The sequence below is a fragment of the Tursiops truncatus genome, chromosome 16 (assembly GCF_011762595.2).
Source record: "Tursiops truncatus isolate mTurTru1 chromosome 16, mTurTru1.mat.Y, whole genome shotgun sequence".
In the NCBI taxonomy this organism is placed as follows: domain Eukaryota; kingdom Metazoa; phylum Chordata; class Mammalia; order Artiodactyla; family Delphinidae; genus Tursiops; species Tursiops truncatus.
The window spans coordinates 79,252,858-79,269,004 of NC_047049.1; the positions used below are offsets into that span (position 1 = coordinate 79,252,858).

Genomic DNA, 16,147 nt, shown 5'->3' on the forward strand with positions numbered 1-16,147 from the left:
CAAACCTAAGTGCACGATCATCAAATTGCTGAAAATTAAAGAATAATTATAAGAGCATCTGAGATATTTTATTGTCATTTTATCGGAACCGTGAGAAAAATTTAAAAACACATAATATACTGGGAAACAACTATGTGAGTTAATCACTAACATCTCATTAAAAAATAATGCAAGCCAGAAAATAATGCAATGATATTTTTTAAGTGCTGGAAGGAAAATAAAACTGTCAACCCAGAATTCTACATCTAGGAAAATGAAGGCAAAATTTAAGTTTTTACAGATAAAGAAAAGTTGATGTAATCACCAGATAGCCTGCGCTGCAAGAAATATTGAAGGAAACTCTTTCGGCTGAAAGAAAATGATAGCAGATGGAAAACTGATTCTACATAAAAGAATGAAGATTGCCAGAAATGGTAAATATGTAAGCAAAGATTTTTTATCTTTGTAAGCCTTTACGGAATTGATTGTTTAAAGCCAAATAATAACAAACTATTGTGGGGTTTAAATGTTAATATACATTAAAGTAAAATGCTTGAATAACACAAAGGACATGAAGGATTAAATATACCATTGTAATAGTCCTACGTTACAGGAAGAGTAGTACGAATTTTACCCATGTGATAGGGTAAAAATGCACATTATAATTCCTAGAGAAACTGCAAAAAATAAAACAGAGTTATAGCTAACTGATTTAAAAGCTGATACACAGTAAATCACTAAACGTTATTCAGCACGCTCCCCCCACGCCCAAATATCGGAAGGAATGCAAAGGAAAAAAATGGACGAATTAAAGAAACTGCAAGATGGTTGATTTATACCCAGTCATATAAATAAGCACGTTCATGTAAATGGACTAATCACTGTAATTAAAATGTGGAGACTTATCAAACTGATAAAAAAGCAAATCCTAACTACGTGTAGTTTACAGAGATATGTTTTAAATACAAAGACATGGATAGACTCAAAGTAGAATGATAGAAAGTTTTTTTTTAAGATTTATTATTTTTTAATTCAATTTTATTTATTTTTGGCTGCGTCGGCTCTTAGTTGCAGCACGCGGGATCTTTTGTTGGGGCACGCGGGCTCTTCATTGCGGAGTGCAGGCTTCTCTCGAGTTGTGGCATGCAGGTTTTCTCTCTCTAGTTGTGGCGCGCAGGCTCCAGGGCACGTGGGCTCTAGTTGAGGTGCTCAAGGTCAGTAGTTGTGGCGCGTAGGCTTAGTTGCCCTGCGGCATGTGGGATCTCAGTTCCCCAGCCAGGGATCGAACCCGCATCCCTTGCATTGCAAGGTGAATTCTCTACCATTGGACCACGAGGGAAGTCCCAAAAGGACAGAAAGTTTTATCCCTTACAAACAGTAATTATGAGAAAACTAGAATAGCTGTATTAATATCAGATTCAAGACGAGGTATATTACCAAAATACAGATATTTCATCATGACTGAAGAGTCAATTCATCAAGAAGACAAAACAGTCCTAAATATGCATACACCTAATAACAGAGCTGTAAGGAATAAAAACTGAGTAGGTGAGTTACAAAACAATTTACCTGAATGAAAGTTTTAAACACAATATAAAAAAATTGATGGAGTACAACTAAAGCAATTCATAGAGAAAAACTTACTTTTTTTTGTGCTTCCTTTTTCCTTCTGTTAATAACTAAGGGCTCAATTATCTTGATAAAGATACAAACCACCACCACCACAGCCAATAACAACTACCCCAGTTGATTGGCTGTCCTTCCTATCTTCTCTCTTATTTCTTTTCTTCTCTTCACCATGACTTTGGTTTAAGTGGTCTGTACTTATGGTTATTAGCACCTGTTACCACTGTCCTGTCACCACTAATTCGTTCCTTATCCTCTTATCCTCCTAGGGCAGCCCATCTCACTGTGGAACTCATAGTTGTTAAAATGACCTTTGTTATAGTAAACGCTATACCCTGAAGCTTTTTCCCATTGGTCATAATGATGCCCTCTGGGACTGCAGAGAAGATCAAGTTCACATTTCCACCACAGCCCTTCAGATAGTCATTGAAGATGACCATTGTCTCCCTCGAAGTCTTCTTTTATGCAAAGTCGAAGTCCCTGGATCTTCTAGTCATTCTTCAGTAACATAATTTGAGTTATTTTACAACCCTGTAGCTTTCTTGACATGTAACTAACAATCTGTATGATCTTGTTCAAATCAGTATTATTATTATTTTTTAATGGAGAAAGTGTAACTTGCCCAAATCATCTAGTTTTATTTCGTTTTATCAGTAACCCTTTATGTGTAGCATCCAAAGGAATAACACGAGGTCTCTTCTGACTCTTGCTGTCCCTTTGTTTTGGTCGCATCAAGATCACATTCAGTTTTCAAGTGTTATCCTAGTTCGGGTTCATATGTTCAAAGAAATTACCAAAGTATTTGTTAAGTATGCTACTATATATTAATGAACTGTGTGCCTGGTTTTTTGAACCAAGATGGAGGACATTCCGTTTATTTCTACTAATTTTCTTTCTTTTTTTTTTTTTTTTTTTTTTTTTTTTTGGGGTACGTGGGCCTCTCACTGCTGTGGCCTCTCCCATTGCGGAGCACAGGCTCCGGACGCGCAGGCTCAGCGGCCATGGCTCACGGGCCCAGCCGCTCCGCGGCATGTGGGATCCTCCCGGACCGGGGCACAAACCCGTGTCCCCTGCATCGGCAGGCGGACTCTTCTACCACTGCGCCACCAGGGAAGCCCTCTACTAATTTTCGATGTATTAGTTTCAGTCTGCCAAAGCCGTTTGGCGAGACGTCCTTAGATTGTAACTCCGCATTCCAGGAGGCACCAGTAATCTCACGTCATTAGCATACTGTATATGTTTCCCCTCAAATCATTAACAAAAATATGCAAAGATCAGCAAAGATCATTGACACCCGTTATCCTATGTTTTTAGAACTAGCTCCTTTGGAAATGTGTTCGGCTCACCCAGTGCTCACAGACGTGGGAGATGAGGTGGTGCGCTTTGGCTGTGAAGCTCTTCCAGGACACCCCTCCTGGTAACACTTCAACATGCACCTAGCTGCTCTCAGACCTTTCCACCTGCCGCTTTCTTTAGCCTCCTATCTGCTTAGCCATGACCTGCAGGTTTCTGGAAAGGGGAACTCAAGGATATAACCATCCTGCATTTTGGCCATTCTCGTCCACGACCACCATGAGAATGTGTCTCTTCTAAGGAGATGAGAATCGGAAGGGATATGGATGAATAAAAGAATTAATGATTATGGGACTTCCCTGGCGGTCCAGTGGTTAAGACTCTGTGCTTCCAGTGCAGGGGGGTGTGGGTTGGAGCCCTGGTCCAGGAACTAAGATCCCACATGCCGCGTGGCCAAAACAAAAAAAAGCAAAAGAAAAAAGCATTAATGATTGTAAGATGGGTGACTTATTTGGGGGTACTTGTTTGAACTAAGAACTACACAAATCTCCTGATTTCTAAACTCTCTTCAGCACCTTTCCCTCAATAAGGGCAAGGGGAAAATCCATTCGAAACGAAGATTATCCTACGACCTCTTTACAACTGCCATCGTGTCTGTTACTCTGCCAGGAACCTACTGCCAGCAGAGGGAGGTGGAAGCCATCACAGAGGGCGACGAGGATGACAGAGGTTGCTGCTGCTGCAAACCAGGTCACCTGCTCCACCTGTTGTCCTGCAATGCCGCCTTTAACCTCCGCTGGCTCACCTGGGAGATCACGCGAGCGCAGTACATCCTGGAGGGCTACAGCATCATGGACAACAACGCGGCCACCATGCTGCAGGTTTTTGACCTCCGAAGGATCCTCATCCGATACTACATCAAGGTACTGCTCCGGGTCCCAGACCCTTGTCTGAGTAATGATGCTGGGCTGGCTCCAGAGGCTCCTGGAAAGCTTTGGAAAGAGCTTAGGAAGCTTCTCCACAGCCTGTGCATCAGAGGCTTAGCTAGGTTTCGGGGCCACCGGTTTCGTGAAAAAGCCTCGAGGGCTTTGGGTTGGCCTGACGTGCATGCCCCAAGTCCTATCCTAAGCCTGGGCACGAAGAGGTAGTCTGTTTTCTTGCCTGGACCTTCTTCTCCACTTTTAACATCCCATGAGTTGCTTGACAAATGGAAACATCCTGGAAATATGACCAGACCTCAATGTTTACGAGTTATAAGGATCAGTTTAGAGGCTCTGCAAATTTTTACCTTTTAGAACCAGAGTTAATTTTTTAAGCTCATGATACAAATGCAAAAATAGAGTTAAATGATCCAGTCAGGATTAGCTATGACAGCCTTTTCTTACTTACTCGTACGGGGACTAGTACATTTTTCAGTTGCTCAGTACCTACATCTGCTCAACCTGTATTCAGCCTGAGAACATGTGCTGGTTTTGAATAAGTCTCCTAGAGGAGACTTACGTGAGACTTGACCAAGGATGCAGCGTGATAATAGGGGCGAAAGTGTTTTCTGAGGGGGACGGGACGGGCGAGGGTGTCTGTGATGGTTCCTATTCTGAGGGACTACTTTGCATGGTGAAAGCCCTGGGTGGTCCTCAGAGGGGTCCACATTTTAATGCCGTTCCCAAGGAAGAAGCTCATCCACCTGACACCCCAAACTCTCTGCCAGCTGAGGCTGAGACAAGTGGTCCAGCAGAAACAAGGAAAGAACAAAATGGAAAGGTAACATGGGCGCCTGAAGTTTCAGGAATTTCCATCAACTAAAAAGGAGGACGTTTAGAAATTGGAAATAACTCCCGGGGGGAGCCCCAGTGTCTGCAGCAATAGCTGCGAAATTGTTCAGGAAGTAGAATTCAGACGATGAAAATCAGAAGGTTAAAGAACTCCTAATGACTACACCCCAAGGTCATTGCAACAAGAGATGTTGGTGCGACAGAGATGTTCTGGGGCAGAATATTTAAAACAGCTCGAGCAGTTCGTGCTCACCACCTTCGTGTGTGCTAGAGGGATGCAAAACTTTACATCCAGACCTCACACAAAATGATGAATGTTTGCCCAACCTCACACAAATTGGGGAAGATTTGGGAAGTGAATCAGGAAGTTGTGATCTTTTGCTGCGCGACTCCATGTTTGTTCCCTTGGCCGTTATATCTGAGACCCAAGAAGTTTTTCATAGAGTCAACTCTTGGGAAGTTGGGTCTATCAGCTGGTATTGACTTGGCAGTGGGCCGTGAAATGCCAGTGGCACACGCACGCAGGAAGTGTGTTCCTCTCACACGTAAAAGAAGCTCTTCTCCAAGTCTTCAGGGATCAAGGTCCCTTCCAGCTCCCAGCTCCACCATTTTTAGTGTCTCCCCCATCTTAAGGCTTAAATGGATGGAGAGAGGGACACAGAAAGTGAAGGCCAAGGGCATGCACAAGCTATTCCTTAAGAAGTTTCCTGAGGGACTTCTGGTGGTCCAGTGGTTAAGAGTCCACACTCCCAATGCAGGGGGCCCCGGTTCGATCCCTGGTCAGGGAACTAGATCCCGCATGCATGCCACAACTAAGACCTGGCGCAACCTAAATAAATAATAGATTTTTTCTTTTTTCTTAAAGAAAAGGAGGTTCCTGAAAGGTACCACAGTACACTGTAGCTGTGTCCCATTGGCCAGAAGAGATTGTCATATGCCAGCTTCGAGGGGGATCTAGAAAGGGTATTCTGGGCAGCCATGAACCCAGACAGAAACTGTGTGTCACGGAAAAAGGGGAAAACAGATGTTAAATGGCAACCAGCTCTCTCTGGTGCCTCCCTCCCAAAGGAGAGGGTCGCTTGAGGACCCGCTTTAGTTCTAGGGGGCGACAGGATGGGGTCATTGCAGGGGGGCTAGATCCAGGGGCCGACAGCAGCCGTGCCAGGGCTGGGAGCTTACTCCGAGGTGGCAGCTGGGGACAGCAGTCTAGATGGGCCAGATGGATGAGCCCCGGAGCCACGTGTCTCCTTGGTGCCCCAAGAACAGGGCAGAACAGAAGGGGCAATTCAAGATGGCGGAGGAGAAGGACCTTGAGCTCAGCTCCTCTCGTGAAAACACCGAAAACACAAGCAAGTGCTGAACCGCTATCGATAAAAGAGACTGAAGGACAGGACAAGGCTGTGTGTGCCGCCAGAGCCCTCTGGCTATCTCTGTCGGGCTTTCCACTCCCCACCCTTTCCTACGCATGCGTGGCTGCATCCCAGCCCCCTCTTCCTGCGCTGCTCTTTCAACCTGAGCTCCCAGGGCAGCTCCCCCTCACATTCTCCATGGGGTCCGGGCTGCCATGTGCCTCCCTGTCCTCTGAAACCTTTTCTCTTTCCCTTCTGGCAACTCGCTGCTCCCTCTGTGGGTCCCCAGACCTGAGTGTGATGACTTACCTGTGGAGGTGCCTGTAGTTTTTAGATGAACGAAGGTTCCAGGTAACGCAGAATCTGAGCCATCCAGTCTGGACGGACGAGATCCCGGTGTAGGCAAGAGTCTGCAGGATCTGCTCCAGGCGTTAGTGGTGAGGATGGAGTTCAAGACTGAGCCACGTCCCTGTGAAGCTGGAGCTCCCCGTAGACGGCTTTTCCATGGGCCAGACGTGTGGACAGACAGGCCTCACACGATGGGGCCAGCAGGTCGCCGAGTGGGTGAGAGGGGAGAACGAAGAGCTGAGGTGCCCCCTCTGGGTCCACCTGCTTGGCTTTTCCGGAAGCCTGGGGGTGCTCCATGCCAGGACCTGCCTTTTGATGTCTCTCACCCTCTCTTCACAGTCCTCCTCTCCTAATGTTACAGGGAAGAGCTAAATCTGACTCCACGTTGGATCTGTTTCTGTTACTTTAACCTTTGCTTTCCGCTGCTTTGGTTCACTGAAAGGATCCTGTCTGTACACAATGGCCCGCCTCAGGGAACCCTGCCCCTCTGCCTGAAGGTTAAACCAAAGTGCCTTTGTTCAGGGCAACCTCCGGCCCCTGTCCACCTGTGCATGGCTGCAAGAAAGAAGAAATTAACGCACCCCCTGCCCGAGGCTGGCCATTCCAGGGGATATTGGCAAAACTTACGGCCTTTTTACTTTACTTCCTCACCCCTCCCCCTCTCTGTGCTCTAAGAGAAACTGGCATCCAGACCCCGATAAGATGGTTCTTTCGAGACTTTAGTCTGCCGTCTTCTCAGTCTGTCAGCTTTCCGAATAACGTCGTCTTCCCTGCCTCAGCACCCTGTCTCCCGATTCATTGGCCTGTCGTGCAGCGAGCAGAGCGAGCTTGGACTCGGTAATGCTAACTCCTGGCAACGTGCCTCCTGATTCCCTATACGTTTTCTAAAATGACAGTTTGCAATCTGATAAACAAACCCAGGATAACGTGTGAGTGGTGGAGGGCTGAGGGAGGCCCCCAGAATCCGCCGGGAGACGGTGGGCTTGTGGGAAGACTGTCCATTGACCTTGTTTTCTATGAGCGGGCAGTGATGCCGACGTGAGAGCTTGGCGGGGGGGGGGGGGGCGGGCGGGCAGGAGAGGCACACAGGGCGATGGTTTGTCACCCATCAGGTGATTCCCAGGAGCCAGGGGACAGACCTGCGGCATCAGGATCCCCCAGCCAGCCAGATCATTACAGATTGCCACGTCCTACCCAGAAATTCCCATTCTCTGCACCTGGGGAGTGCCCCGAACACCTACATTTTGAACTAAGTTCCCTAGGTGAGTTGATATGCAGCTAGGCTTGGGGACCACTATAGACATTTGTGCTCAGTGGAAACAGAATCAGTGCTCAGGAGAGGCTGAGATTTGGGGGCAGATAGATCTCATGGTACCTCCTGGTAATTCACATCAGCACCAGTAAGGCCTGTTCACACGAGACTTTCTGTAAACATCACGCTCAGTGCCTTCCTACCCTTCGGGGACCGGCAGCTCAGAAAGTCTGCTCATCTCCCTGGTACAGTTAGTTCAAGGAAATTTCAGGAGTGCTGAGTGCCTGTGACGACTGAAAAAACAGCACTTTAAGGTAAAACCAAATGAATATATGTCAGTCCACTGTATAGCACAGGGAACTATATCTCGGTGCTCTGTGAAGACCTAGATAGGTGGGATCGGGGTGGTGGGAGGGAAGGGATATACGTGTACATACAGCTGATTCACTTCGTTGTACAGCAGAAACTAATGCAACATTGTAAAGCAATTATACTCCAATAAAAAAAATTCTTTTTCTTCTTTGGCCTAGGCTACTCAGTGAACGAAATTGCCTTTGTAGCCCTGAACTGCTTCAAGTTTCAGGGGTTTGGTTTCATTCTTTTTATTATTTTTATTGGACAGAAAGAAAAGCTTGGAATAATTCCTTTGCACAAAAGGATTTTTTTTTTTTATCTTGTAATAAACTGGGTCAGTTCTCACCACCCTCTATGAATATATTTGAAATCATTTCCTTTCTGACGACTGGAGGTTTTCCCTGGTGCCTCGTCCATCTCTCCTGCATTCATTAGTGATTAAAACCCTCTAGCCGTCAAGAAATCAGCTTTCTGTGAGGGCCTGCTTTCCCAGCCACCATTGTTTCTGCACAGCTCTTAGAAAGGAGATACGCTTATCACCTGCCCTGCAGGATACGGTGGAAAGTACCCAGGGATGTGGGCCTGCCTGCCAGGTCCCCCTCTTAGAATGCGCTGTCTGGGAGAATATGCTGATCTACGATGAAAATGAGAGGCCAGGAGGATCCCTGCTAGAGGAGCCAGATATAGTGAATTAATTCAGAAGAGGCCCTGCTTTCAACACGGATCAGGTTCCATGCAGTCAATTCGTGTCACCATCCTGACTTAGCAGTTTGACTTAGTGTGAGATCCGTTTCATCCTGACAGATTCTGAAGGATTTCACACCGTTCATTGACAGAATTTCTGCCTAAATAAAGGGGAAATGGGGTACGGTTTGCAGCCAGTTGGAGTGGTTCTGTTTCCTCCCAGTGAGAGGAGTTGGTACTGCCTCCGAGGGAGAGCCAAGCGTTCCACTCAGAAGCCAGCGCTGCAAGTTTGCCAGAACTAGAGGAGGGAGTTTGAGCCTCTGGGATGCAAAGTCCTTGTTAACTATTCTGATTTCATCGGCGGAGGGGTTATTTTCATTCCTCCCTAGAAACGAGTGAAAAGGTTAGCGCTCAGCTTTCCATTTTTTGTTTGTTATTTCTGTCTGGTACACGTGATTAGGACATATCGAGGAAAAACTCGACCAGATGTTTGCTCGAGCCAGGTGTTTAGACAGACCAGATTTCTGTCTTGCTTTTGTAATTGTCAGCTGAGAAGCCGTGCCTTTGATCACGGTCACGTTTCCTCTTTGGCTCGTGACTTTGGGCCGAGCACTTAGACCGTCTACCTCATAGAAGCTTTAAGTTACCCCGCCAGCTGGTAGAAAATAGAACACCCTCCAGAGTCTTGATTTACGTATTTGAATATTAGATGTGCACTCTGGTGACCATGGGAGATTCAGCTGTCTCCTCTTTTCCGAATGCCCTGCTCGAAACCTCTCCTGAGCTCTGCTACTGCTGCCCGCCCTGGGCCTCAAGCTTGCGGGGTAGGTAAGTCATAGATGCCAAAGATAGGATGATGGTTATGATGTTTGCACACGTCCCATGTGCCAGGCCAGGTGCTACCTGCTTCATATGCATGATCTCATTTTAAACCTCAAAACAGTGATGAAGAGTGGCCGTGATTAGTGCCTCTGTCTTTTGCCCCTCTGCTTTCAGCTTCCCCTGGCCTCTTCCTCCTTTCCTCTTTCCTCCCCTCCTTCTCTCCCTCCCTCCCTCCCCTGAAGGGGTTTCCTAAGGCCAGCAGTGCTGCTTGGGCGCAAAGCTGCAGAGGTTGGGGAAACATGTGAGCTACTGAATTTTGCTGTCTGCGGACTTCATGCTTCCGCTCCCCCGCTTGGGGGTCAGGTGGATGATGGAGCCTAACAGAGATTATGCCCCAAAGAAGGAAGACCACACGCCACGAGCCACAGATGAGCCTTCTCCAACATGCAGGCTGCGCTCGGTCCTAACAGCAGAGAGAGGCTGAGTCAGGCATTTGCCGTGGTTTTGCCCAAATCCAGAGACCGCTTGTGTCTGTCGGGTCAGCATTCAGACTCCTGCAGGAACCTGAAATCAGGCGCCTCGGCAACCTCTGACCTTGGTGCTCTGGATTTCCCGTCCCAGCTAAAGGGAGGAAGAGAAGGGGAGCTGGGGGGTGCTGCCTAGCAAAGGGCCCCTCTGCCCACTCACCTCCGTCGCCTAAGCCCTGCTCACGTTCGTCCCGTGTGCGTTACTTTCTGTCTTCTCGCCTGGCCAGAATGCCTTTTATAATCGGAGAAGGCATCAGGGAAGGGTTGGATTCTCTGGGAGCACGAGCCACTGCCTTCTTTGCATCAAACGCCGCCCCTGCCTCTCCCGTCACTCTCCGTTTGCATACAGGATGTGAGCTGTGTTCCCGGACCCATCTCAGCCCTGGTGGCACCAGCCACTTCCCTTTTCCTGTGATAACGCAAGTGGAGTGGGGTTGCAAGGGACTTGTCCGTAGATGCTACCGTCTGTTCCTGATGTGTCCACAGCAGACTTGGATTTTTCTTTTTCTCTGTCACATGTTTACTTCTCCAGGCTGGATGCTAGCCTTCTTGAAGGATGAACTCATTCAAAAACTGTGAGATGGCTTTCAATAAATCTGTAACTCAGAATCATAAAGCCCGAAGGTGGCATTTTCCCCATTTGGATTCATAAGTGGAATGTCTGATGAAGGAGGACACATGGGTTATTTTTGAAGACATCACAGATGTCCACTGTCTGGGTACCCAGGATTATGTATACGTGTGTGTGTGAACAATTTTACGTCATAAGTACTTTCCATAAGTACCTTGTTGCCTTAGCTCATGACACACTCTGGCTGAGGCCCTGGAGGAGGACGTGCCCTGATCTCTCCGAGCAGCATCAGCCCAGCCTGGCCTCCAGGAGCCTAAAGAAACCACGATGCTTTTGTGTGCGTCTCTCAGGAAGGATGGCGCTGGCTGCCATTCTTTCACACCAAGGAGATTCTGTTCTAGTACATTCTGCTAGCATGCTCCTCTTCTCACGTCCCTCTTCCCTCCACTGACTCTCAAGAGAGAACATTTTAAAACATCTCCAGTGGGTTCTGTGCATTAAATCTAGCAGGGGGCTTCCCTGGTGGCGCAGTGGTTAGGAGTCCGCCTGCCGATGCGGGGGACACGGGTTCGTGCCCCGGTCCGGGAGGATCCCACGTGCCGTGGAGCGGCTGGGCCCGTGAGCCATGGGCGCTGAGCCTGCGCGTCCGGAGCCATTGCTCCGCAATGGGAGAGGCCACAACAGTGAGAGGCCCCCGTACAGCAAAAAAAAAAAAAAAAAGAAAGTCTAGCAGGAAAAACAAATGATACCACCTGTGGGGATCTCATGTCTCATACCTCCCTGATGTTGATTTACTCTATGAAGTATCGTTGGAAAAGCCTTTCTGGCTTTGGAATGGCTATAAGGGCTCAAAATTTTGCTTTCTCTTGGCAGAGTATAATATACTATATGGTGACGTCCCCCAAACTGTTTTCCTGGATCAAAAACGAATCCCTTCTCAAGTCCCTGCAGCCCTTTGCCAAGTGGCATTACATTGAGCGCGACCTTGCAATGTTCAACATGAACATCGATGACGACTATGTCCCGTGTCTCCAGGGGATCACTCGAGCCAGCTACTGCAACGTGTATCTGGAGTGGATTCAGTACTGTGCACGGAAGAGGCAAGAGGTAGGCAGGGGACGTGGGGCTGAGGAGTCGAGTGTGAGTTTAAAAAGGAAGGAGCCATGTAAAGACCATCTCTTTCTTTTCTTTTTTTAAAGTTTAATTTAATTTATTTTTTACACGGCAGGTTCTTATTAGTTATCCATTGTATACATATTAGTGCATACATGTTAATCCCAGTCTCCCAGTTCATCCCACCACCTCCCGCTGCCGCTTTCCCCCCTTGGTGTCCATACGTTTGTTCTCTACATCTGTGTCTCAATTTCTGCCCTGCAAACGGGTTCATCTGTACCATTTTTCTAGATTCCACATATATGCGTTAATATACGATATTTGTTTTTCTCTTTCTGATTTACTTCACTGTGTATGACAGTCTCTAGATTCATCCACGTCTCTACAAATGACCCAATTTCATTCCTTTTTATGGCTGAGTAATATTCCATTGTATATATGTGCCACATCTTCTTTATCCATTCGTCTGTCGATAGGCATTTAGGTTGCTTCCATGTCCTGGTTATTGTAAATAGTGCTGCAATGAACATTGGGGTGCATGTGTCTTTTTGAATTATGGTTTTCTCTGGGTATATGCCCAGTAGTGGGATTGCTGGGTCATATGGTAGTTCTATTTTTAGTTCTTTAAGGAACCTCCATACTCTTTTCCATAGTGGCTGTATCAATTTACATTCCCACCAACAGTGCAAGAAGGTTCCCTTTTCTCCACACCCTCTCCAGCATTTGTTGTTTGTAGATTTTCTGATGATGCCCATTCTAACTGGTGTGAGGTGATACCTCACTGTAGTTTAAATTTGCATTTCTCTAATAATCTCTTTCTTATACTATAGACTATAATGAAATAGAGGCAAGGAAGGATACTAGTATTTGCTTTTTTTAATATATATAAATTTATTTATTTTATTTATTTTTGGCTGCATTGGGTCTTCGTTGCTGCACGCGGGCTTTCTCTAGTTTTGGCGAGCGGGGGCTACTCTTTGTTGCAGTGCGCAGGCTTCTCATTGCGGTGGCCTCTCTTGTGGAGCATGGGCTCTAGGTGCGCAGGCTTCAGTAGTTGTGGCACACAGGCTCACTAGTTGTGGCACATGGGCTCTAGAGCGCAGGCTCAGTAGTTGTGGCGCACGGGCTTAGTTGTTCCGCGACATGTGGAATCTTCCTGGACCAGGGCTTGAACCCGTGTCCCCTGCATTGGCAGGTGGATTCTTAACCACTGCGCCACCAGGGAAGTCCCAGGACGCTAGTATTTGGATAAGTGTTTGTTTAACAATTAAGCAAAATGAAATGGAAGAATTCATATACCACGTGTCCAGTGAAGGGGCCTTGAAGGTACGTTTTCCTCTTTACTGTGTTCAGCGTCAGTGCAGTGTTAAGCCTCCTTCACGGTTTTAAAACTCTGGACAATTCTTTGTTTAGAGTTACTTTTTGAGATTTCCGTACCGAGTATATCGGTGCTGAAATGCAGAGGATTTGCCGAACGTGTTGAATCGTGGACCAGCACACTCTGTTTAGCAATCAGACAGTCCAAGCTACTCCCGTAGGTTCGTGTGTGTGTGCGCGCGCGCATCGTTGCTCACGTGCTGAGGACACTTCTGGGGATGAAAGCAGCCTCTTAGAAATGAAACCAAGGACAATGACATCTTAGAAAAGGAAGACAAGGAAGCAGACAAGGAGGAGAAAGGGGAGGTAGGTAAGTGGAGGGGGTCGGTGATCTCTGCTTCTCTGGATTTGGCAAGCTTCTCGCAATGTGTTTTTGAAGGAAGTGGTAGATCCAGTTGAAATGGCCTTCTCAGCAGCTGATGGGGTGTGTCGTGTGACCTGTAGAGGGTAAGCCAAATGATGACACTAGCCCAGGTCCTTGACCTTTGCATGAGTGATGGAAAACAGGTGGGAGAAAGAGTAGGCGGCAGAGTCTGCTTCCTCCAGGTGCAGCCAGAAGAATGTGTGCTGAGATCCTAACCCACGCTGAGCCTCTCCTGGTGGCTGAAATGGTCAAAGAATCTACTGATTTTCCTGGCTATCCCCACAATGGCGGCACTCCTCTTTGCTCAGCTGGCTCATAAAAATGAAATTATTTCTCTTTTCTTGCAAAAGAGACTTTAAGTTTAAATTCCTTCTGCATCTCCCCATGCCCCTCTTTTTAAGCTATGAATGACCCCCCTTCATTTAATTGTTGGAGTTATGGTCAGCTCCGTGGGCTTCTTGTTGTGGAGGCAACAGAAAACCCTCATTTGTACTTGATTCCCATACTTCTCTCCCTGCTGGTGTGCCTGTGCCCTGCATTGGACACGGTTAAGGTGGGCATTGGACAGGGTTAAGATGGGCGTTGAATAGGGTTAAGGTGGGCATTGAATAGGGTTAAGATGGGCTTGGACAGGGTTAAGGTGGGCATTGGACAGGGTTAAGGTGGGCATTGAATAGGGTTAAGATGGGCTTGGACAGGGTTAAGGTGGGCTTGCACAGGGTTAAGGTGGGCGTTGAATAGGGTTAAGATGGGCTTGGACAGGGTTAAGGTGGGCGTTGCACAGGGTTAAGGTGGGCTTGCACAGGGTTAAGGTGGGCGTTGAATAGGGTTAAGATGGGCTTGGACAGGGTTAAGGTGGGCGTTGCACAGGGTTAAGGTGGGCGTTGCACAGGGTTAAGGTGGGTGTTGCACAGGGTCAGGTGGCGGTTCATTTGACTGCAAGCTCTCACCATCTTCCTGACCTCGAGGTACCATATCCACAATTCCAGGGAAGCAGTCCAGCCAGCCTCGTGTTAGTCCCTTTACTTTCCTAAGGTAGTTTCCCCATTGAAATTTTTCTTTTTCTTTCTTTTTTTTTTTTTTTGTGGTACGTGGGCCTCTCACTGTTGTGGCCTCTCCCGCTGCGGAGCACAGGCTCCGGACGCGCAGGCTCAGCGGCCATGGCTCACGGGCCCAGCCACTCCGCAGCATGTGGGATCTTCCCGGACCGGGGCACGAACCCGCATCCCCCCAATCGGCAGGCGGACTCTCAACCACTGCGCCACCAGGGAAGCCCCCCATTTAAATTTTTTTTCCACGTCCAACCTCAAGAGAAACTCAGGAAGCAGAGTTTCCCATCTGTCAGGTCACTTTAATGGGGCCCAGATGACCACCGTGGGTGACACAGGGAAAGCCTCTGCATTTATAGTTGTCTGTTGGTCCAGAACCCACGTGAAAGCTGAATTAACATCCTTGTTCTTCCAGCCCTCGAAGCACCTGGACAGTGACGAGGACTCTCCTCTGGTGACTTTGTCGTTCGCACTCTGCATCCTGGGCAGGAGAGCTCTGGGGACTGCGGCTCACAACATGGCCCTCAGGTACCTGGGGAAGCAGTTGTCACAGACACCAGTCGGCATTTTATACGTTGGACAGATTTTTGTCCATCGTTTTCTTTATTTTAAAGTAGACTGCTCCTACTTCTTCCGGAGTGTTTTCTCCCTAATAAATCACGTTGGGCCTCTGAGAAGACTTTTTAACCACAGTGATCTGGAGAATTAGATGTGGAAACAGCCGTAACACAGAACAGTCAAAACCCCAGAATTCTGGGTCTAGGGCGTTGTTCTATGTTACAAGGTTCCTTGCAAATTTTCTGGGAAGATTAAATGAAATCATGCATGCAAAGCGCCTAGCCTGGTATTTAGCGGAATTAATGCTCAAAAGAACGTTAGTTCCCTTCCCCCGTTTTTCTTCACAAAAGAAAATTGTCACTTCTGTGCTTTAACGCCAGCCCCTGCCCCGCCCTGACTCCCTGGGGCTTTGATGACTGGATACTGCTTCTCCTGTTTTTTTTTCAAACTCTCTTTCTGCAAGTCTCTCTTCTTAAAGAACAAAACAATTTTGTGTTTAGCCTTAAACTCTCTCCTGGCCCCTTCCACCCTCCTTCACCCTCGGTCCCTGAGGTCTTGCCTTCACACACAAGCCCCTGAACTGGCATCGCAGATGGAGCTGTGCTCTTTGCCCCGACCTCCTCCTTCTCCGGGGAAACCGCCCTTGTGAATTTCACAGTCACCTGCTCATAGCCCCGGCTGGTGGCCGTGTCACACGCTGCCCCTTTGGTAGTTAGCGCTGTGGACCAGATGTTCTAGATTCTGCCTGTCCGTCAGAGGCCTCTTGATTGGCGCACATGAAAATCTCCCGAGGGGCTTGTACATATCCCGATGCCCAGGCCTTAGCCCAGGACAGAGCGATCACATCACAGCCCCTGCGGTGGACCACGCGTCGGGACTTTTTTATGGCTCCCCGGGTGCGTCAACGTGCAGCCGAGGCTGAGAATCATACAGACCCAGGGAGCTGAAAAAGAAAGAGCTTCTAGGTAGTGGTTTCTCCTTCACTTGGACTTTCTTCAAGATGTCTGCGTTGTATCGTTGATCCGGTGCTCTGCAAAGCGGTCCTTCTGATACCCTCCTTGAGTGTGTGTGGGGGTTATTAGGTGGGATGACAGGCTGCTTAAGGGCAA

General features: G+C 47.8%; 1 protein-coding gene across 1 annotated transcript in view; it reads left to right on the plus strand.

Annotated features, from left to right (window-relative positions):
• PCNX2 (pecanex 2) overlaps positions 1–16,147 on the plus strand; it is a 272,196-nt gene that overhangs the window by 234,091 nt on the left and 21,958 nt on the right. Inside the window, exons 26-28 of the mRNA XM_019941562.3 lie at positions 3,568–3,821; positions 11,451–11,684; positions 14,896–15,008. Coding sequence (XP_019797121.2) covers positions 3,568–3,821; positions 11,451–11,684; positions 14,896–15,008 — 601 coding nt within the window. The remainder of the gene's footprint in view (positions 1–3,567; positions 3,822–11,450; positions 11,685–14,895; positions 15,009–16,147) is intronic.